This window comes from Frieseomelitta varia, unplaced genomic scaffold, assembly GCF_011392965.1.
Source record: "Frieseomelitta varia isolate USP_RPSP 00005682 unplaced genomic scaffold, Fvar_1.2 scaffold_402, whole genome shotgun sequence".
Classification (NCBI taxonomy): Eukaryota; Metazoa; Arthropoda; class Insecta; order Hymenoptera; family Apidae; genus Frieseomelitta; species Frieseomelitta varia.
The window spans coordinates 20,053-44,224 of record NW_025110149.1 but is presented as its reverse complement, the minus strand read 5'-3'; the positions used below and the strand labels follow the sequence as shown (position 1 = coordinate 44,224).

At 30.5% G+C, this 24,172-nt stretch overlaps 3 protein-coding genes across 18 annotated transcripts in view; all 3 read right to left on the bottom strand.

The window, feature by feature from the left end:
- Positions 1–13,694, bottom strand: part of LOC122531494 (MAP7 domain-containing protein 3-like) — a 19,199-nt gene extending 5,505 nt beyond the window's left edge. Inside the window, exons 1-7 of one of the 12 annotated variants that reach the window (XM_043659465.1) lie at positions 12,773–13,694; positions 5,199–5,238; positions 4,937–5,093; positions 4,229–4,383; positions 3,714–3,797; positions 2,307–2,450; positions 1,048–1,206 (exon numbers count right to left, since the gene is read on the bottom strand). In XM_043659465.1, coding sequence (XP_043515400.1) covers positions 1,048–1,206; positions 2,307–2,450; positions 3,714–3,797; positions 4,229–4,297 — 456 coding nt within the window. In that variant the 5' untranslated portion in view covers positions 4,298–4,383; positions 4,937–5,093; positions 5,199–5,238; positions 12,773–13,694. Of the gene's footprint in view, positions 1–1,047; positions 1,207–2,306; positions 2,469–3,713; positions 3,798–4,228; positions 4,384–4,936; positions 5,098–5,194; positions 5,239–5,774; positions 5,829–11,198; positions 11,572–11,744; positions 11,972–12,772 lie in introns of those variants that run through there. The other 11 variants (XM_043659463.1, XM_043659457.1, XM_043659461.1 and 8 more) reach the window with 11 other exon arrangements.
- Positions 13,695–14,088: 394 nt separating this feature from the next.
- Positions 14,089–21,517, bottom strand: LOC122531496 (microtubule-associated protein RP/EB family member 1). 4 transcript variants are annotated; one of them, XM_043659470.1, is made up of 7 exons: positions 21,029–21,514; positions 20,282–20,574; positions 17,956–18,187; positions 17,564–17,635; positions 16,974–17,062; positions 16,739–16,894; positions 14,089–16,629 (listed from the first exon to the last, which is right to left on the bottom strand). In XM_043659470.1, the coding sequence occupies exons 2-7, from the start codon at positions 20,546–20,548 to the stop codon at positions 16,561–16,563; spliced, it is 885 nt and encodes a 294-aa protein (XP_043515405.1). In that variant the 5' UTR covers positions 20,549–20,574; positions 21,029–21,514; the 3' UTR covers positions 14,089–16,560. The 4 variants fall into 4 exon arrangements, with proteins under 4 accessions (XP_043515405.1, XP_043515406.1, XP_043515407.1 ...); XM_043659471.1 differs by lacking the exon at positions 21,029–21,514 and adding an exon at positions 20,649–20,963; XM_043659472.1 differs by lacking the exons at positions 17,564–17,635; positions 17,956–18,187 and adding an exon at positions 19,617–19,881 and having other exon boundaries at positions 21,029–21,517.
- A 171-nt stretch (positions 21,518–21,688) lies between these two features.
- Positions 21,689–24,172, bottom strand: LOC122531495 (spermatogenesis-defective protein 39 homolog). 2 transcript variants are annotated; one of them, XM_043659469.1, is made up of 10 exons: positions 23,930–24,172; positions 23,602–23,842; positions 23,368–23,521; positions 23,050–23,231; positions 22,825–22,961; positions 22,734–22,761; positions 22,528–22,672; positions 22,212–22,453; positions 21,951–22,127; positions 21,689–21,888 (listed from the first exon to the last, which is right to left on the bottom strand). In XM_043659469.1, exons 2-10 carry the CDS (start codon positions 23,674–23,676, stop codon positions 21,763–21,765), a joined length of 1,266 nt encoding a protein of 421 aa, XP_043515404.1. In that variant the 5' UTR covers positions 23,677–23,842; positions 23,930–24,172; the 3' UTR covers positions 21,689–21,762. The 2 variants fall into 2 exon arrangements, with proteins under 2 accessions (XP_043515404.1, XP_043515403.1); XM_043659468.1 differs by having other exon boundaries at positions 23,602–24,172.

The following is a 24,172-nucleotide window of genomic DNA, read 5'->3' as shown; positions in this document are numbered from 1 at the left end:
TTTTTTTAACATTTTTAGTGCCGACCCGAAAAGTTGAAATAATTTGAAAAAAATATACAAATAACTTGAAAAAAAAAAATATAGACATTCCATAAAGAGTAACACGAAATTTAATGTTCTTTGTCTTAGATTAGTGGTTTTATGAATGGGCAGCTTTTAGGAATCTCATTTGTGTTATATATACTATGAATGTTTATGAGAAATTTAAAGATGCATAGCTCGCAAAGATGTATCTTTTATATATATATATATATATATATAAAAGAAAAATATATATTATAAATAATTATAATAATATATTATATATAATATATTATTATTATTATTATTATATATTATATATATGATTATTTATAATATATAATATATTATTATAATTATTTATAATATATATTTTTCTTTTATATATAAATAAAATAAAAATATAATCTAGTTGTTTACCAAAGTGAAAATCTATACTTTTCTAAATAAATTTATCTATATTTTTAAATAAATAATTTATATTTTTCTAAATAATAAATCTATATTTTTCTAAATAAATTTATATTTTTAAATAATTTATATTTTTCTAAATAATAAATCTATATTTGTCTAAATAAATTTATATATATATATATATATATATAAAATAAAAATATAATCTAGTTGTTTACCAGAGTGAAAATCTATATTTTTCTAAATAAAAAATTTGAATTTAAAAAAAAGTGAGACCAGACAGAAAAATGCTTCCTCTGTTAATCTGCCAATCTATTTCCTCTCATTAATTATTACACAGAGTATCGTACTTTGGGCGTTATATTTCTTTTGCGTGTTACGCGCACTCTTTCGTCTTCAAATTACTTCAAACTCTATACAATTTACAAAACGTCAATGAAACTTAGCGAAAGTCAAATAATTTATTTAACTAAAAAGCATGTGACAGGGATTCGTTATTAACCGTTCTTCGTTCGTGTAATAAGAGTTCAGGTTCGAATAGATGAATTCAACCAGCAAGTGTTGAAAAATGACAAATTTCATTCAAATAAATGGAATTTACATTTTACTCACATTGAAAGTGGTATCATCCGTGCTCCCGAAGTCTGCCAGCCTGTCAAGTTTCGCGTTTGTTGACTCGTCGATACTCTCATCATCCGAACTGAGTTCAGAATATTTACGCTTTGAGTCGTGGTGTGTCGGACTGTCGAAAGAGTCTGATGTTCGTCGGCCCTATTCATCATCGTTCGACACGTTTATAAATAATAACGAAAAATTCACCGCCAATGGCTAATTGAAAAATAATTAGTAGTATAATCGTGTTATACAATTAGTACACAAGTATCTACCCAATCACACGATTAAAAATAAAACGACAATGGCCACAAAACGATCAAGAACAGTTACAAAAGAATTACCACGAAATGATCATACACATAATCAGACGACGCTCCAAACAACTTTTACTCGGATTAGTCGAACTTATTCAACAACAATTATCTAAAACTAGTGCAGCTCGTTCGACTAAATTATTTAGCCATGAAAAAAATTAAAAATCGTGCAACTTATTCGCATTAATTGTTAACACTATATTAATTATAATTATAGTTAATTATTAATTATTAACAAACGAAGTTCACTCGGATCATAATCATAATTATAATATAATATTAACATAAAAATATAAATAATACAATAGAATAATATTAATTATAAATAAATAATATAATGTAATATTAATATAATATTAATAAAATTGATTAATATTAAATTACAATTATAATATTATAATACTATATTAATTTGTATAATATTATATTATATCATAATTATAACGTAATATTAATACAAAAATATTAATAATATAATATAATAATATTAATTATAAATAAATAATATAATATAACATTAATAAAATTAATTAATATTAAATTATATTTATAATATTATAATATTATTATATTAATTTGTATATTATATTATATCATAATTATAATATAATAAGTGGATTCATAACTAGGTTGAAGCATTGTTTAACCGAAGAGTAGCACAGTTTATTTGGCTAATTATTTAGTCGTGGAATTAAAAGTCACACAGTTCAGTTTTATCCAACCATACCGTACACAATTACGCGTTAATTCACTCGAATAAGCAAATGATTTTGTCTCGAGTTATTTCTTAAACTCTGAAACTCAATGTAACTCTGAAAGGAGAAGAAAATTTGTGAAACGAATACGAATGTCGGTGTAAATGATGTTCGAGTTAAAATGATGTCAGGCCTTCCAGCAAACGATCTAATGAATCGATCTGCAAAGAATGTGCAATTTACTTACTGGTTCGAGATCCATGTGACTTATGCGAATTTTCGTCGGTGGCGGCGAATGTGACGACTTAGACGTGTCCAGACAAGATAAAGTCGACAGAGTCAATCTGATAGATCTGATTAAGGCCTTCTTGGCTTCGATCATCGTCCTGTCCTACATCCATCACCGAGACTGTTATCGTGCTAATTTTAATTATGTGTCTAAATACTAACCGAGTCTGACATTAATTCAAATCTAGCTACTTGTTAAATCCATGTAAAACACTCGACGAACGATCAGGTACACGATACATTAACATTGAGAACCGACAACGAGACAGAATTTCAAGAATATTTATAATCGTTGCCATCACGAGAATACATCACAAGAATCATTAAAATATAGGGTGACCACTGAAAAGTTGAAAAGTTTTGTGAAGTTGTGAAAAGAAGTCACAACTTTGTGTGTTCATTTTCAATCTTTATTAATATTATTTTTTTTTGTAGGTTATCACACAAAATACTGAAAAAAATCCATTAATTATGTTTCCAAATATAATTAAATGTTATAATAGTATAATTATATGTAATATAATATTAATATAATAATATATAATGTAATATAACATGATAAAATTAATATAATAATATTATAATATTATAATTATAATTTAATATTAATTTTATTAATATTATATTACATTATTTATTTATAATTAATAATATTATATTATATTATATTATATTTTTATATTAATATTATATTATAACTATGATATAATATAATATTATACAAATTAATATAGTAATATTATAATATTATAATTATAATTTAATATTAATCAATTTTATTAATATTACACTAATATTACATCATATTATTTATTTATATTANTCAATTTTATTAATATTACATTATATTATTTATTTATAATTAATATTATTATATTATATTATTAATATTTTTATATTAATATTATATTATAATTATGATATAATATAATATTATACAAATTAATATAATAATATTATAATATTATAATTATAATTTAATATTAATTAGTTTTATTAATATTATATTATAATTATGATATAATATATTATACAAATTAATATAATAATATTATAATAATAATTTAATATTAATTAATTATTAATGTTACATTATAATCACAATTATAATTTAATGTTAATCAATTATTAACATTATATTATATTATAATTATAATATTATATAAATTAATATAATAAAAATTTGAAAGAAACATGTGTTTGTAAAAGTTATTTTTGTTTTATATCATTTAGTTTTTCAGTGACCATCCCATAGAATGACATGCACGAATGTAGTACGTATATAAACATTGAGAGAAAATCGATATTTAAATTGACAATTAATAAAAGAAAAAAATGCAACGAAGTTGACGATAAATTTGTTTACCTTCGGGAACACTCTGCGCTTGGATTTCATTGCCCTGAGATTCATCGCTCTTAACCGCCTGCGAGTCCTTTGCACGAATTTCACCTGATTTTGGTTAATTTCTTTTTAAATAATTACGTAGTCTCTTCGGTATCGAATTGCGAAAAATGCAGGACTTGAAAGTATCGTAGAAACTCAAAGGGGTAGTTAATCGTTTTGTCCATCAGAAATTATTTTCTACATTTAATTTTCCATAGATATGAAATATTATTAAATTTTGTGTGTTTCAACTACTAAATCGATTTTATATTTATATCTAAATGAACGTACACTTCGCATACTTTCGCCAATTTCAATTTTAATGTGTACGTGTAAAAATCATTGCTAGTCAGAGTTAAACAAGAAATAGAATAGAAATATTTTCTTAGAGTGGAAAATATTTTTTGAATCGACGGATTCGTCAAAGCAGTTACAAGTTTTATAAAATTTAACGTAATAAAACTGTTTGAGACTTGAAAGACGTTATCACAACGTACCATTCCACTCGCTTGTATTTCTGGATATCCCAGAACATAAGCACCCATGTTGAGCCCAATTCTGATCATTCGGAGGATCACTAATCCCGGCAGGAAGAGAAGCCACGGCAGAGGTCTCACGAGTTCTAACTTCCCAAATATCTTACCACTCTCCTCTGTTTTATCATGCAAACGTTAGACATTAGCATCCACAAATAATCAATAACATAATAGCATCAATAACATAATAGCATCATCAATAGCATCATAAATAATTTTTGTACTGCTTAAAGTAATTCGAATAATATATACGCATAAAGTAATATAAAAAGTGAAATGTAACAAAAAGCAGTAAATAAAATAATTGTAATAACAAAGAATAATGTATATAAAATTATATATAACGCGTTAGTGCATAAAATAATAATCGTTATATTGCATAGCAACTTTCATTGTCTCCAAATAATTTTGTATTGCATAGCAAGTTTCATTGTCTCCAAATAATTTTGACAGCAGGAAGCATAGAATAATTGTTAAATCTAGAAATTTCAAGCCTAAAATCTAAATTTCAAAGTTTAAAGTTGCTACTTCTGTGTACGAATGTTACATAGTAACTTTTGTCAATCTTCAATAAACATTTGACAATTTTTAATTTGTCTTTCAATTTGTAAAATTAAACTTTTAATTTCTGTGACGTGTGACAGAGTAATTTGTAAAAGTAATTCGAACGTACCTATCGCGATCTCCTGACTCGGTAAGCTCCATTGTGCGGTCTTTTCGATGACCCATAGAAACGAGTCTATGAGTTTGAACAATTTCTGACCCACGGAAGTCTGTACCGTCGCGATAATCAGCGATTCTATCCATCCTGTATTTTCTTTGGGTGCTGCCTGAAAAAAAAGAAAAGAAATTACAAAGGGCTGGTCTTTTTATTTCCATCCTCGATTTCGCTTACAACTAATCATTTTCTACTCCAGTATTCGATACTCACACTGGCCGTACTGCTTTCATCCTCCATGATTAAATTCGATCTGGAATTGAAGAAAATACAATTGTTAGACGATATGGCGTACCAACGAAAATAGCCAACGATTATACCAATACTAAAAAATATAACAATCTAGTCAATTACTAAAGAAAATAGTAGATATATTCAGTTTAGTAGATATATTCAATTTAAGTAATGTAACAGATATATTTGAATTATAAGTACCTACTAATATTTATGCCGATTTAATCATTTAATAGTATAATATTTAATTATTTGACATTGTAGCGCAATTTACGTTTCGCTGGTTAAAAAGCAACTGTTGCCGCAAGACGCGCAACGATGAGGATAATCTGAGATTTCAAAGCCAAGCTGAATTAGTTCATTTATAATATATTAATTATAACATAATATATAATATACATATATTATACAATATTAATTGTAACATAATATATATTATATATAATATACATATATTATAAAATATTAATTGTAACATAATATATATGACATATAATATACATATATTATAATATATTAATTATAATATAATAACAATAATATAATAATAATTACTTTTATTTGTAAATCCGCGTAACAGCATTGGAAATCTAAGCAAATTTATTCGTTTCCATTGGAATGCCATTATGCATCGACAATTATGGCGTTGTTATCGTTAGATAATATTTTTACGGGCCAACGTTTTTCAATCAAAAGTCTCCGTTATTTCAACTTTGAAATCTGTCGTTCAAATGGCTTGATTAAACATTTGCCTCAAACAGCTGAATCAAACATTGACAATATTATTAAAAGCAAGGGACTTGAACAAAAAAAAAAAAAACATTGCTCGATCAAACAAATCCGCGATAGATATTTCGTCTTTCTCGCGTCGTAATACTCAGTATTCTGCAAAATCATTGAGAGCCACGATTTTCTAAAACTATTCTTCGGCAACGAACAATTAATTAGAGTGTTCGTTTGATAGCACAGTATTGTTTGTAATCGAAATACTTTTCATAAAACAATTGTTCATTTTTTCAAATTATTCCACGTGAATTGTGCGTGTAAATTCGCGCGTAAACATATTTAGTGATGAAATAACGAAGTATGTACGTTCGATAATAATAATAATAATAAAGCAATTGTCGTCGAACATTTAAAACGGAAGAACGTAGAATATGAAACATAAGCATAATTCTCTACGCGGAATATTTAACGAACGAAATAACAAAGTTTAATATAACAATAAAACAAGCCTGGATTAATCTTAGATCATTTTATTATCAATCAAAATTATTGTACTCTGTAGTTATAACATATATTACAACTTACAATTTACCGAAGGTAATAACGCTTAATAAAAAAATTAAAAATAGATGAAGAAATAAAAATATATGCATATGTGCATTGTAAATACGTGTAGATGTAACAAGCGTAATTCCTGACGAAATTCTCCACGAATTATCAACACCTAACTAGACGAAGTGGTACTAAAAAACATTAGCATGCAGTTAACGTGCAGTTGTTCAGTGAATGCTCGTTCGAGCATTATGAGCAGAGTTGCAGTGAAATAATAGAGCCATTACTTCCGCTGGGTTCAAGCTTTCGTAATAGAGGCACGGTCGCCCTCTGACACGAACCTAACTTTTTCAACTTCGTTCGCCGACCGGTTTCACGTGAATAAAATTCTGCTCTTCCATTGAGCAGTAACGAGACGGTATTAAATAAACAATAAGAAATGCAACGGTGATAATTCGCTATCGGCAAGGCATGACCCCTTACTCCTTACTATCGCTTGACGAGCACAGAAACACCCATGATCGCCGAGTGTCCCTGATGGAAAAGCGCTACGATCGTAAAAAAAAAAAAGAGAACTGTGACATTCCGCCACTGTCTGTACCAGTTACAGAACCGATATTTCTGTGAGTTTTATTCGCAAGAAGAAACTTTTATTCCGTCTTTTTTTTTTTTTTTTTTTTTTAGAAATAAGGGAATTTTTATTAGTAATTTTATTATTAATTTTTTTTTTTCTTTTGTTTTTGGAATGCAATTGAATGGAACGAAACTTTATCTCACAAGATTTTTGTGAGTAAGGAGAATTTTTTTAAGGGAGTTTCTCGTCTATTTTGATTGTAAATAAAGTTTAGTCAAATAAATTTTCAGAATTTCATTCTTTCTGTATAAATTTATGCGAAGGATAAATTGTCGTACGATTTGTGGATATTTGAGAAACAGATGAAAGCAATGAAGGGTTTGAAAGTGAAAGATAAATTCCAGATATCAATTTCACAGGTGATATTAAACATTTCCCTTATTTCTATTCCAATATGTTGCTACGTAATCGAGAAATTATCGTATTATGTTTTGGTAAAGCCTCGAAGGAAAATTATTACTTCAAAATGTCAATATTTAGTTTGATGAATCATCAATTTCACATTGAAAACTACGCGCATAAAATGATCTATGCAAAATAATCATATGCACAAAATAATCTATCGTAGATAAAAACATGTCTATTTATAAATAAAATATGAAACTATTTCCGATCTTCCTTATTCAGCATAAAATACCCTTTCATTGTTTATAATTTGAATGATTTGCGTCGTTAAAAATTTCCTCTTTATTGCCAATTCCATTCGTTCTGTGATTTTTCTAAAAATTTGAGGATCGTTTAAACAATTTTTTAAATTAACTTACTGTACATTTATTATTATTTCGTTCAAGAGTTGATATGAGTTGAAAATAATGAGTTCAATTATGAGAGAAATAAATTAGCATTACAGAATTTTTATTATTATTATTATCATCACTATTACTAGCATTACAGAGTTACTTTATAATAAATGCGTGTGTCGACCAATAAACAGCAGATCTCAAGAGATTCAATTAACTAGAAGTTACTAATTGCGATAACTAGATTTACTAGCGGCACGAGAATAGTATACCAATAAAGCACAATAGTACAACGGCACGCAGATAAAACAAGCTTTGACAAACTTAGATTTAGGGAAATGCGAAATCGCTGTTACAAATGTTATGAATGTCAAGTCGTTAACAAAATCCAGGAATAGAAAAGAAATTGCCTGAGAACGATTTGAAGGAAGTAAAAGAAAAACATCATGAAACTAGCCGATCTTTCAAGCTTTCTCTTACGACCGAATTGTCAAAAATAAAGCACCCGACAACGTGAAATAAATAGTAGAGTTTTAAAAATTGCAAAAAGGGAATAAGTCACGCGACGAAAGAAATTCGAATTTTATCGAGCCTCGTAAAATAGAAGAGCAAGGAATTTAAATGTCGAAAAACATTGTAACAAGAACCAAGCAATAATTTAGCGTGATATTCGAAATCCTTCGATTTCTTGAAATTTCGTCAAATTATTAGAATTCAAGTGGAGGCCAAAGTAATGAAAAATATTCAATAACTCCGACACGATTTGAATTGAGCCAATCTTTGAAATTTCCTTCAACAATTTAATATTTATTACAGTTTCCTTTGATTTCCTTCAACAATTTAATATTTATTACAGTTTCCATTCGCAGTGTAAAACTTGCGGGTTAAGGAATAATAACGATTAGAAACAGAACTGCGATTCGAATACAATGCTTGGGAATTCGCATTCGTTATTCAACTATTCGCACCGTTGAAGGTGATTCGCTTGTACTATTCGAATTTCACGAAGCCGATACACTATCACGGACGGTTGCGCGAAATTTTTCTCGCCGAGGCCGTAACACCAGCGAATAAACAATAAACGAAAGTGACGATAATTTCACTATCGGGGAGGCATGACCCGCCGTTATCAGCCAGCGAACGCTGAAACTCCCATAACGAACGTAAAATAAAAGTGATCAACAACGTCGCGAAAAATATATAACGCACGATACGCGTTGTTATACGTTGACATATATGTACGTATATATATACAGGGTGTTCAAAAAGGTTGGGGCCAAACTCAGACTACGTGTTACCGAGCTCAAATAGATGAAAAAAAAAGTTTGTATAAACTTATGTCCGAGAATGCTTTATTGAAAAGATATAAAAGCGTTCAAAGATTTATGGACAAAATTCGTCTTACAAATTCGTTGTACGGAATGGTACACGTGTTACAAATTCTCAATAAGATTATTGCCAAATAATCTTCACGATATGTCGCATGATGTCTCATTGGAAACACGTTATCAAACGTGGTTTCAACATGATGGTGCCCCGCCACACTTTGGACGAAATGTACGTGAATTTCTTAATAGACAATTCCCTCAACGTTGGATCGGTCGCGGTGGACCAGTCAGTTGGCCTCCTAGGTCACCTGATACTTTGGGAATGTATTCAAAATGCATTTACTATTATTTCCAATACAAATGGGATATTTGAAAGAGTTCGACAATCGCTAATTCGACGAATGGAAGCCTGCATTCTTGCAGAAGGAGGAATTTTTTCGAACATTTCTTACAACTGTCGCAATAAATCATAAATATCTTTAAAAGTTTGTATCTTTTCAATAAAACATTTTCGGACAAGTTTGTATGAACTTTTTTCATCTATTTGACCTCAGTTACACGTAGTCTAACTTTCTAACCTCTAAATTTGGTCCCAATCTTTTTGGACATTCTGTATATATAAAAGCACGTAATTGTTATACTTTATTGAACAAAAGAGAGAAACAAAAAATGAACTGTTTTAGAGGGAAGGAGACACAGAGCACGATATCTAGCTTGCATTTGTGATTATTCAATGATTTTTATTATTCGATTTTATTATTAGATAATGTGCAAAATATTGTCTATTATATATTGAATAGTGATTAATAATTATAAATTAACGATAGTAAACAGTTTATTATTCGATGGATAATAAATAAAATGGTATGTGTTATATATTGAATAATGTAATAATAATAATATGGATAATATTGAATGATAATATATTGAATAATAATAAATATATAAAATAATGTTTTCGTTAATATAGATTAATGAGGATTTTTAGTGACAAATATCATTCATTTTGGTGAATGATAGTCTTCGTTGATAAAACGATATGAACGTGAAAATTATTTATAACGCTAAAAACGGAATATTCTTTATCAATACGCAATGTGTTTCTTATAGATAAGAATTTTTATTAATGGACACATGCTGTTTTTTTTCCTTTTTTTTTTTTGACAAATTGCAATCTTTATTGATAAATATAGTTCTACCAAGAAGTATTAATATAAATAATTTAGTAATTAATAAAAACAGATTACAACTTTTCGATAGAAAATATTTCATTTTTTAATTCTAACGTTATAACTCTGGTGTTAATGCATAGTGTCTCGGGTGAAATTGAATATTTTCGTATGTCGCTGATACAATTCGTAATTAATAAGATAAAATAAAACGCGACGTTGCTAATTTTAATAAAGTAATTAGAAACGATCAACGACAACGTAAACATACACATAGATAAGTATAAACATAGTTCGATGCCAGATAAATTCGATTCTATTGCCATTATCATTATATGACACACACACACACACACACACACACACGCACACCTAATTTAAAATCTATTATAATTATTTCTACAAGCAATTAGTACTGGCAAAAAAAAAAGGAAAAATTGAAAACAAAACGTTTAACATCTAACGAATCACTATCAATATCTAACAAATTATCATCGACGTCTGTACTTGATTAGATAGTAAATTAATTACATTTAAGTATATCAAAATATAATAAATAATGAATTATTATATATGTCAATTTCTAACAAAAGCTACTCGATTTACGTGTTTAGAAAAATGTACAGTGATATTCATATTTATTCTACTTGCAAGTAACAGTTCTATGAAGCAACGTAAAATCAATTTTAATGTTATCATCACTTTTCAAACCAAAGTTTGGTCATTTTAAAAAACTTTTCTTGCAATTGATTAAACATATATATATGTGTGTGTGTGTGTGTGTACTAAAATCAAACACATTAAACACGGAAATTAACAACGTGACTCACCGAGACACGTCAACCAACCGAGACTGCTCACAACGAACTACATATTCGCAAGGAAGCTCGTTTTTCTATTGTTTGGGTCGTCGAGGGCAGAATAAATCGAACGGTTATACCAAATCTATCCGATCTCTTCGAATTTGAATCGTTCGGCACGAAGATTCTCAGTTCTTCAAATCCCCTAAACTGGTCCACCATTCATTTCTAACAAGTTCTACCAATTCGAAAGGATTATTTCCAAACTGATCCAAATTTCTCGTGGAGACAACTCGAGCCAGATAATCTCCGTTAACAAACAAAAATGCGTAATGTATCGAGCGAACGAATCCTTCCAGCGATTCAATCGAATGAAAAGTGCAAAGGAAGATCAAATCTAGCGGCATCGGTCAGGACATTTTTTTTTATTTTTAATATATACAGTCGACATTTCTCTGAGGCAGAGAATTTTGCAAATTTGCAAACTGCAGTCGAAAATCGCGACAATACAAAGGGACACGGATCGTTCGCTGTCTAATTCAATGTCTCTTTCAATTTTGAAATAAAAGACTTTACGTTACGCGCAGAGGTGTTCAAACAGCCTGATCGAGCGTCATCAAGTACCGATGTAAGCCTCTTAAACGCGGATCGAAAGGCGATTGACTCGCGACTGGCGCATGCCATCGAACCGGGATCGGGTCGAGAAGACCGCAGATATCGCAAAAATCGCGTTACGTAACCTTGTTTCTCTTCCTATCGCGAACAACCGCAAGAAAAACCCGCCACACCGAAGGATCTATTCCGAATCCACTACAATAGAACGAGCAAAAGGTCAAAATAATGAAGAAATAACATATATCCTCGTTGCTCTTGTCTCGACGTGCGTGCATTAAAGATTATTTTAATGTAGTCCATTTGCCTGACGTGAACGTGAACAGCTGAAAATCGCCTTATAGAAAAACAAGAACAAGAACAAGAACGCGTTTCTCCATTGAATCAGAATGAATGAAATCTCAAAATATTAAGAGATTATCTAGGATAGATCCTGGATGTATATAGCTCGGTATGGAGAGGTCAGAAATCGTCAGAAGCGTAAGTATAATTGTAATTATGACAAATACTTTTTCCTATCAATGAAAGTTGACTTACACTTCTGATGATTTCTGAATAATATAATATAATATATAAAATAATAATAACGTTATAATAACGTTAATTAAAAATTATATTATATTTATAAATATTATATTTATATTTATAAATATTATATTTATATTTATAAATATTAAATTATATTATATTTATATTTATAAAATTATATTTATATATAAATAATATAAAAATTATAACACAACGTTATAATATAAAATTATAATATAATTATAACGTAATCATTACAACTAAGTTGTCCCACTAGACTGAAGATCTTTGACAGTTCAGAAATTATCCACTCGAGACGATTCCCAACGAAAGACTATGCTAGATATGCGTAATACACGAAAGGACGTATTACAATACTAAAAACGCGGATCCTTAATTCCTCAATATCACGCCCGTCACGTGCAAAGTTCGGAAATCGGCGATCTCTGGTTTCACTCTCTCACCTGGTCGAACGATGGCGTCGATCGAACGCCGGACACCGGTCCGGTTCCTCTGGAGGAACTTCCTTTGTCTTTTTTCACGCCACCAGGCGATTCCGTAGCAGGCCGATTTCGCTGGTTAAAACGACGATAAATGTGTCGCGTGGTGCGCGCGAACGAAGTCTATGCAGACGATTCACTGGAACGACTGGCGATGGATAATCGTCGATCGGCGGAACCTTTGGCCGGCGTCGTATCTTCGTGGTTTCTTCGTGGTCACGCACGCTCAACCGCGCCGGATGATCGCTTCTTCATCGTGGATTTCTCCGACAGGGAACAAGACAACTTCGTTTCGTTCTTGATCCGAAATCCTATGATGCAACGCGAATGTACGGAGATGAAATTGTCATGTTTCAAGCGTAGGAGAGATCTGACCTCACATGTGAACTGTTTGATGGATTTTTTGTGTTTGGAAGGTGGTTCGATGGTATTGTAGGTGAGGTGGATTTATTTGAGACGTTGCGATGTTTCTTGTTGGACTTGTTGACGCCTGGTTGTACATCCATATAGCCTCGTCGTTTCAATGTCAATTCCAACGTAACGTAAAATAACATTTGCAGTGCTAATAAATTAATCGCAAACACGTTTGCGTTAATAACGATTGGGATAAAAATGGAATTTTATTGTGAAATCGAGCCTTGTTTAGACTGATTAAATTATTTGAATTGAAACGATAAAGAAATTCTTGAAATTTTAATTAAGCTTTATTCGGATCAATGAAATGATTGAAATTGAAGCCGTTCTACGTCGGGCATTTTAGATTAATATTAGTAGTGAAATTAAATCTTCTTCGGATTACAATTAAGCTACCTAAATGGTACATTGTTTAAATTTCGAATAAGTCAACCAATAAAGTATAGCAAGACATATATATATAACTACAGAGAAAAAATGTTAAATTTCATATCTCTGTAATGCTGTATTATATTATAATTATTATATCTAATACATTGCATAGCAGCATGTAAAAAGTTGTCTTTGATATTCCACAAATTGGAAATATATGGTTTATAAATTTTTATTATTTTATATTGTTTTTTTATGTTTCCTCTATATGTATATATATGCAGAAATATTTTATATTATTTTTCAAAGTTCATATTTTTTGATGAATTAGTATGAAAGTATATCAAAAATAGTATAAATATACATATATATATAAGAATAATCTCTGACATACTGATAACTTACTGAATGAACTTGTTTCAACAACTACTAATTATAAATATTAAACGTACATGAAGATTCCAACTTCTGATTGTAATAATTATAAACGAAAATAACTAAGAGAGAAAAATAATTAATGTATTTCCGTTTTATTTATTAGCATAACTGAAACAGTCGTTGCAATTGCAGTTCGGCTAGCAAAATTTGTACATATATAAATTACACATCGATTTATTTTTCCACAATGAGTGAATTAAGAAAAAGAACTCGTTTCTCGTCATTTTGTTCATACTTTCTTTACACGTTATAAAATACTCCTGGTACTCTCGAATTTCATATGGTATGCACATTGTTATTGCTCAAATCAGACTTATAAAAACAAAAGTTGACAAACGTTCAATCGAAATAGTAACAAAGGCAGCATAATTAACTGCAATAAATTAAAAACACTTAGATCTATATATTACAACAACAATTACGACAATGTTGAATTTGAAACATCGCGAATTGACCCAAATAAGTTCTCAATATGCGTGATGTGAAAATATTTTTAGAAAGGCATTTCACGGAGGGCGTTTGCCTCAAGAAAAAGCATGAAATCTTAATATTTGGAAATTTCAGTCGTCATGCTCAAAGTTTAAAATAAACAAAAAAAAAAAAAACCATGCAATGTTGAATCCTATTTAATATTTATTACTTCACCATTAAAATTTCAAAATTTTGAAGCACATTCTCGCGATAGTTCGTTGTGTACGCACACATAGAGCAATGAACGTAGCGCAAGTTAAAGTGCGTCATATATCTCTCGTCTTTTTTTCATTTTGATAGTCGTTAACGCGAGTTAACGATTATTATGTTAATCAGAACGATGATAACAATAATCGACGCGTACCTTCAGATTTTTATATCCGATTAACTCTGTTCAAAAGAAACATAAAATACGTCGAATTTACACAATTTCGTCGTTTCTGTGCGATGAATTTTGAATCCGATGACTTCGAAAAAGGACACACGTATCTCACCCAGCCATACCGTGCACGTAACAAATTATTCACATAATTTTTCCTCGACGTGCTTGATTCTTCCTTTCATTCATTATTCCTCACTCACTCTATTTCCGACCATACAATTTTACAAATTCCCCTCGTCAGCTGTTTTTTTCTTTTCTTTTTTTTTTTGCATTTTATTCGTTTCATTGTTTATCTCTCTTTTCAAAAGCTGAGCGTTCCTTCGTGCCTGCAACGTAACTGGTTTATCAATTATGTCGTACTGCTCGGAGATACACTTTGCATTTGCTCTCTAGCAGTTCGAATATTCACTCTGTAATCTCAAGTTTATCGCTGCTTTTTAAGGCCATTCTCGTTTTGAAAGACGGATCGTGGGGCTGCGAAGGCGATCGTCGTCGTACTCGCGTGAAATAAACATCTCTGCAAAACCAGGCGTCCGAAATCCAATTTCCAAATCGAACGACCGTTCGCATCCCCAGAATTTCAATTAGGTGAAAAAGAACAAGAAGTGAATTAAAATATCGTCGTTATAATTTTTCAGTCGTAATCGTATTCCTCGAGATATACATATTGATTTATATTTCGCTCGGTTCTTTTTTCGTTTTTTTTTTTTTTTTTTGCTTCTTTTTTTTAACATTAGATCGCAACCGCGTCTACGAATTGTACAGTTATACGACGAAAGTATAAACTACGATCTGCGGCTGAGTCGGATATTGTAAGAAAATAGAAAAAGAAAGCAAGAAACCGGAAGGTCTATGTAAAACTATGGGAAATTTAATTCAATGCATTTCAAGTGTCAGTTTCACATCTATGATCGATGAAAATTAAACGATTTCAATCGTTAACAAAGAATCGATTGTGCCACACGCTTTGCACAAGATAAATGGATGAAACAGGTTTGAAACAGTGTACGCTATATAGATTATGCGCTCATATAATCTACAGTTCTTTTTTCTTTTTTTCTTCTTTTTGGACAACTACAACAATGTACGAAAAAGACAAATCGACGAGACTTCATCTATTTATCAATAAAAACAGTAGTGCATTTACAAACAAAAACACTCACACTTATTGAACATAATTAACGTAAAATTACTGTATAACAAAGTGGATTCAGATAGTCGTCGAGTATCTGTATCCAAAAATATCTTTTGCTTTCTCTTTTGTTTCGTATTATAAGACGATGTCGATGTTCAAAGCTCTACCGTTAGTTTAATTACGATAAAGAACTATGACAATATATGAACTGCTAATTCTGTTTTCTGTGTTTTTTTTTCTTTTTCTCTCGTCCTTAATTATTATTACATCCGTAAAGTACAAGTTATTCAAGTGCATTTATTCAATGTACTTCTCTACCCTAATTATACGTGCGAATCTTTTAATGAAATTCTCTTTCGGTGAAAACGGTCCGTAACGAAAAAATGAAGAGGCGAAAATGCTGAAACAGCTATACAAAGTAGCTTATCAATTATGCGAAGGGTACTGATACTGGCTCACAAATATATAATAAACTGAAACGCACTTGGACAATTTGCTGCCATACTTTTTTTTTATAATGATTATACAAAAAGAGTGAAGTTAATATTCTTCTTCGTCGTCGGGCGCGAGACCGTCTCCCTCCAATTCTTCTGGCGGTGCAAATCCTTCCTATGTAATAAAAAAAAAAAAAAAAAAAAAAATAGCAACAACGTGATATAACGCAATTTCGTAACCTAATATTACTAGTCATGTGAAATCGTTGGAGTATGAAGCGTACCTCTGTTGCATAAAGAACTTCTAAGATTTTCTGTACTATTGGAGGAGGATCTCCGTTATCACAATCTTGGCACATAACTTCAATATCACGTAACTTTCCGAAATAGAAATCTCTTTCCTTCTCTAGTCCTTCCAATGACATTTTTAATTCCATTAACTGCAAGAAATCGTTAAAACGTATTAAATATTGTATATGATGTATTAATAATATTAAATAATAGTTATGACTTTCGTACCTGTGCACTAAGTTCTTCAACTTTCCCGGAATCGCCACGATTTCCCACTCCTGTTTTCGCTTGGGGACGATGGGCCGGAGCTTTATTAACTAAAGTCGAAATTTAATAAATCAATTTTTAAATCACTTGCTATTTTTGTTTATAATTATCTCTATAGATACTATATGACACTTATCGTATTTACATAGATATTACGAAACATAAAAGAATTTTACATACACGTATGTAGTAACAATAAGCAGTGTAATTATACTAAATATACGATAGAAGCATAATGATCTATACAATGAAACTGTACAATCAAAGAGAAAAAACTGAAAGCATGCATTGTTCACAACACTGGTGACCGACAAATGAATGAAGTGGTCTACGTGATTTCTCAAACAGTTAAACGAAAGATAGACAATCAAAATTATAAATCTTACTTTTATTTTTTTTTTATCTTATCTTATTTTTCCCAAAAATTACTATTCTTTAAACTTCCGACAAATATTAGAATCTTACTAAGTTTGTTAAATAAATACCCCTTTCCAAATAAACGAAACGAGTATAAAAAATATTGAAAACAAAAGAAAAGAAAAGATAATTACTAGGCTTGGTGTTATCTGCAGGTGCAGGAGGCGAAGGTCCCTCATTTGAAGCGAAATTTTTTTTTCTCACAGCTATTAGGACACAGTTATTAGGACACAAAAGCCCATTATTTTTCCATATATATGCAATTTACATCATGAAAATATTTATATATAAAAAGATAAATAAATATTCGAACGTGTACCATATTTTTCAATTAATTACCGATACTTCTTAATTGTTGTTTTCGAGCAAAGCAAAACCAAGTCATGTTGATTGCAAATTAGAAGGGAATCAATACGTTAATTCTCTGATTATTCTTAAAGATAAATTATTTTTGACAAGTTCTCGCGTTACTTTTGACAGTATAATTTCAAATATGTAAAAGAAAAAAAGTTCTGAAATAATGTACCAATACGAGCAGCCGGTTTAGTCGAATTTACATCACGTGGTGTAGTGCGTTTTGCATTAGTGCCATGCGGTGCATTATTTCCACCACTACCCATGGCTTCTCCTCCTCGCATAGCAAGTGCATCGTATGGCTCTGTTCTGGAGTAGTTTGCATCAAAAAATTTCTTGAACCATTGTAAGAATTCAAAATTGTCTTGGAACCTGCCTTTCACCAGTTTATCAATTGGAACAATCTGCAAATGATTGTAAAAAGCATGTGGAACAAAATAAAAACAAAATAAATTAACATAAAAAATATTGACCCAGTAAGAAATTTCGACGATAATAATTTTTTAATAAAAACCTAAAACACGAACTGAAAATATTAAAATAGAAAAAAATATAATAAAATAGATAAAGAAAAAAGATATAAGAATTATTGAAACTTTATTTCAAAATTACAAATTACGTCAATCATTTAAATTTTTGATTATCCGAATACAGGATAAACCATTTAATTATGTATGTATACATAAACTACATGTCTAACAATGTTTATGTTTTGGGATGCGTGTCCCAAATATAATGCTCTATTTTAATGTCTCATTTAATTGAACTGTTTTCACAAATTGAATAGGTTTAATTTTATCATTACTATTAAAAGAGTAGTGTCCAAATTAAATATCATTAACATATTTAAAAAAAAACAAAAATATGTCTATTTCATAATTGGAAAATTTACAATTGACAATATTACAAATAGTAAATCAATATTATTAAAATTTCAGAATAATTTAGATGATTAGAATCTCTCTTCTATCATTTCTATAGATAGAAGCTAATGATAAATTAGATCAAGCTGTATACATACAAATGAATCTTGCATTTTCAGAAAAAGCTCTTGAATTATATACCAGTTTCAAAATATCTACTGATTATTAGATCTTTATTTCTTTATGCACTACATTATATACAACATCTATATTTGAAAAGTATTTAATTTCTAATTAAACAACCTACAATCTAATTGACAAATTTGATTCTTTCGGACCAAATTTAAATCTAAAAAACAACTTAACTGGCAGATTCATCTCCCAATTAATAATCAACATTCTATTAAAAAAGATTTAATACTAAATAAAAATTGTAATTCCTATATCATATACATTGTACAACAACTCCCCAGTATAAAGATTAAAGAAAGTCCAGCCTGTTCTATTCTCCTAAGACAATCTGTTACCCCCTGCTTGAGTGTATTTATAGACTGTTAAAAATAACAGTCATGATACCATTCTACTACTATAGTAAATAACTGTTTTAGAAATTTTATTCATATGTTGATGAACATGAACAACATGCTACATATATTTAAAGCATGTGCAATATTTACTATTGCAGAACTAAATATAACAGGGAAAATAAATGAATATTTGCTTATAAAATGGATAAATGATACATAAAAAGATATTGTGCTATAAAATAATTTCAATTTGTGTAACTATACACTTGTATGTGATTGCAAAAGCAAGTGACGCTTTTTATTATACATGTACAAACATAAGTGCAAATATAATATAATCATAATCAATTTTGATGCAACACTTATTCGATAATTTTTCAAATAATATGGCTAAAAATGTATAACATGCAAAAAGCAACATTAATTTGATCATATTGATGTACCCTGTTGACGGGGGGCAATGTTACGTTGTTGTGTATGTTTTTGCTGCATTTGCATCTGTTTTGATTGGGGTGGTAAAGGTACCAACTGAGGATTTGACAAGTTATGGGTTCCATCAACACCAGAACCTAGTGGTACGCAACCACGAGCTTCATAAGCATCATATTCACGGCCATCATAATTTGCATCAAAGAACTTCTTGAACCATTGTAGAAATTCAAAATTGTCTTGAAAGCGGCCTTTTACCAATTTATCCACTGGTATTACCTGAACCATTTTCATAACAATTAAATTATAATTTTTTGCTTACTGCACTTTATACAACACTTTTCAATGAAGCAACATGATTCCGTGTACTGTGATGAAAGAATATCTTGTTTCATCACTTCAGCTTACCTTGACACTAGTATCTTGTTTCATTAATATCTACATTTTCTAAGGTTCCCTAATAAATGAGATCTTATAATTACAAATAATGCTCTTAGTTTTAACAGTAACTGTCAATCCCACGTTTCCTGATTAAAATTAAGGTCACACAAAATACTAAATTTTAAAACATCTCTCAATGGTCGAATCTTAAAAGAATCCTCAGAAACATTGAAAATCTATCTGCCTATAAATCTCAATGCATAAATTATTAACAAAATATAAATGTGCAGTTACTTACTTTGTCTACATTCATTTTTTTGAAACCACCCTGCAAAATTTTGAAATTCTGTATGTATTCATGTTCGAGGTTAGTCTTGAACTTGACCCTCTTCAATGGCACACTTCCAGGGAAGAGCATATCCATGAATTGGCAATAAACAGCTCCTGTACATAATTCTTCAATCTTGGTAAATGATGATTGCAGACAGTCATTTACCCATGCCAACATATCATGTCGACTAAGGTTTTCAGTTGTCACATTCGTCGCATAAACATTAACAGCCATACTGATACTCTTTCTTCACTTGGTTACTAAAACATAACGATTCAATATATAATGGGAGAAATCATTACAAGCGAATAAATTACGTACGTTATCAACATACTGACTGAATGCAAAATATATATAGATATATATAGTAACATAAAGAAACAATCAAGCTCTAAAGTCCAGTGCCAAACACAATGATCTCATACAACAAATTTATCAGCCGATCGAAAGCGGGCACTGATATCGTTTATACGACTGAACCCGAAGCAGACTTAAAAGGAATAACATTCCATTCACTTTTTTTGGCTCGAAACACTGACCGTCGACATATTCGGGGTTCTTTCTTCGACATGCCACGATTTCGTTATACATACGCATATTCTCGCAGAACGTGATATGTACCAACAACCGATTCACACCGTAGAGATACAATGAAATTTATACATCTGCCCGCTTTTTCTGCCAACGAGGCGCTAGAATAGTACAATAACTTACCGAGTATCACGGAAACACCGTAACAGCAATCGGGAGTGGTTCTCCGCACGTAGATGACAAATGTGTACTAGATCGTTCAAATGCGCACACAACGGAAACTTCTAACGGTTCCTTCGGCAACGATTGGACGATGCACGTGCACCACGCCAGATCACATCCGAAAAATGCACGGCGATTATTACGGCGATTGTTCTTTTGCGTTTTTTCTCGGGCACATTTATTTTTACCGCGTATCTGATCCAGCTACTTCGTCGACTCGACCGCGTAGCAACAAAAATTTCACGTGTCTGTCACAGTGGAATTAACAAACGAACACAACCGTATTCTAGAGAGATTTCAGCCGCCGGCAGACGAGTTCGTTGCACCGAGATACATTCAAAATCAAAGAATTCGTGATGTCCGTTAACAGAGAATAGATAAAACGTTTAGTCCTGACTCACAACGTGTGTGCCATTTCGCAAAGCCGATCTTTTCCATTCGCCAATCACAGCGGCCTTCTTGGACAAAAGCGTTAGGCGCGTATTATCGTGAATTTTGCTATCGTTCGATCACGCGAGATTGGTACTTTTATTTTTACATTTCTCGAGAACACTTAAAGTAACGTAAATAATGCGATTAAAATATACGAATATATATTTCATGAGATATAAATGAAAATTGGCTTAGTGAAAATGTATGATTATTTCTTCGTGTAATAAATATTTGAGTACAGTACAATACAAATAAAGTTAGCTTCAGTTTTTCCATTTAACCGCTGGCATTCGTAGCATGCCTTCTGCGTAGAAATATTCTTCGGATTGAGGTTGCAATTTCATTTTGTACTCTGTCAGGGCTATACGATCTGTTTGTTGTACAAGTATCTACGGGAAGAAGTACGAGATTAATATTCACAATGGCCACGCTCGAATGTTCGTGCACTTACGTCAATCGCCATTCTGAAGCAGTGCATATTTTTCGATAGTTCCAGTCGCCTCTCTATGTTGTCGACGTATTTTAAGTATTTTTCGAGAACCTCGGGAGGCGCACTATTTTTATACAATATCTTTAGTACATCTTCAATCGGAAGATAAATTTGCAACTTTTTGCTCCCAAGCCATCCCTAGCATTTACAAATTAACAATAGTTTTTATTAACTGATGTTGTTGGTTTTTATTAAATTGCAAAATCTTAATATGAAACGTGCCTTTGTTAGAAGTAATCTGTCAATATCGCCCCATTCTTTAATTGCCGCTCTAACTTCTAACGCAACTTTTTGATACTGCCTAGGAGATACGTCATATTGTTGAGATAAATTTGTAGGAGACATTAATTTTCCTTCCGGCAAGTCCCAGTGACCTTTGCATGCGTGCCTTAGACAGTCAAGAACTGATGAGTTCAGTTCAATTTCTTCATTTCCATCTACTACTTTTGCTATTGTTTGCCATTCTGATAATGCATTATCAAATCTCTAATTAACAATTATATCAAAACCTTTGAAATCATTCTAAAAAGATAGTTACCAAGTAACTTTATATAGGATTGAACAAATGGAGCTTCTTTACAATCAGCTAAAGCTGAAAATTGTGTTTTATAACAGTTGCGAAGCTTGTTTAATAATCTGTCAGGATCTCTGGTATTCTTTATGATAATGTGTAAAGTTTTCATCTAAAATATGACATAGTGTGATTTCCATACAGGATTAAAAATTTTACTTATGTTAACTTACAGCTGAATCCGTTGATTGTCCTAGCATCCTGTAAAAATGACAAATTAATTAGAAAAATAAAAAAGAAAAATATACACATGGTAATACATACGTTAAAATGTCTGTAATCTCATTTATCTGTAATCTTATAGAAAGATATCTTATATAAACATTGACAGCATCTAGCCTTTCTGCCAATATCTTCTGAACTAAACTCCTTTTAAGAGTTTTTGTGAGAAATAGGATAATCTAAAACATTTTTTTTAATTTAGAATATGTAAATACAAAGGTTTATGTTTTACAAGGTACCATGAAAATTGTAAAGATAAAAAATTACTATTAAAATCGCATTTCCATCTCCACTTATTATTGCTGCATCTAATAAGGCAGTTTTACTGGCAAGTGATTTATACTGTTCTAAAGAATATGGTTGACCAAGTAGAATTTTTCTAAGAGTAATATCTGGCTGTACACCTGACGTTTCTGGATGAAGGTTTTTCAGTTTATCCATTGCCAAAACTATGAAACATCAGACAGTTATCATACAATGGATATCTGTATTTTGTTATTATTAAATTATCGATTAATGGAAATAGTGAAAATTCAGGCTATTGTACTCGCTATTTTAATATTATTGTACTGTATTTGTACGTACTGCAATCAAGTGTTTTTTCTGAGATAATAGATAACATAGGCTTAAGTGGCTGATAATTAGCAGCAGATTTTAAAGATGCTTCCGCAGTTGACGTATTCGAGATACCAGCCAATAACTTATCGATATCGGTCTTTGATACTCCAAATTGATCCACCTGTCATTTGATATTATGAGTTACATAGTTAAATAGCTTAGACAAAAAGTTATCATTAATGTTACTGCCGTTAATTTAACCTCGTTGTTGTCGAAACGGAAACATAATTTCTCGCTACTGTTCCAAAAAGCTTCATCGTCTTTGGCAGAAGTCATAATTTCAATACTGTCTAACCAATATTATTATTTATGTATTTCTCAATTATTACATTGAAATATCAAATATTAGATCATAGATAACATATAACATAGTGGGTTTAACATCTTGTAGAATGTCATATTGTATAAGCTGATGTATCTCAAAATAATGATTTTCGACTATCTATAAAGATAAAATAGAAATCAGTTCCACTCTTAAAACTGCCTCGCAGAGATATCTTATCTGTAAATAAAATATAAGGTCACCGACATGAAATAAATATAATACATATCGTGTGCCATTGACCAACTAAAATAGACTAGACATCCAATGCTTTTTCATATTCCATGTTTTGGGTATGACTATTGACACTATTGACAATTGAATTATTTTCTATATTTCTAAAGATTGTTCGACAATTATTTAGCTCGTTTGTAACAATTAAATAAATCTAATTTCTTCTATAATCCTCGTCTGTGCTTTAGTCAATGATTCTGTCTATTCTAGTTAGTT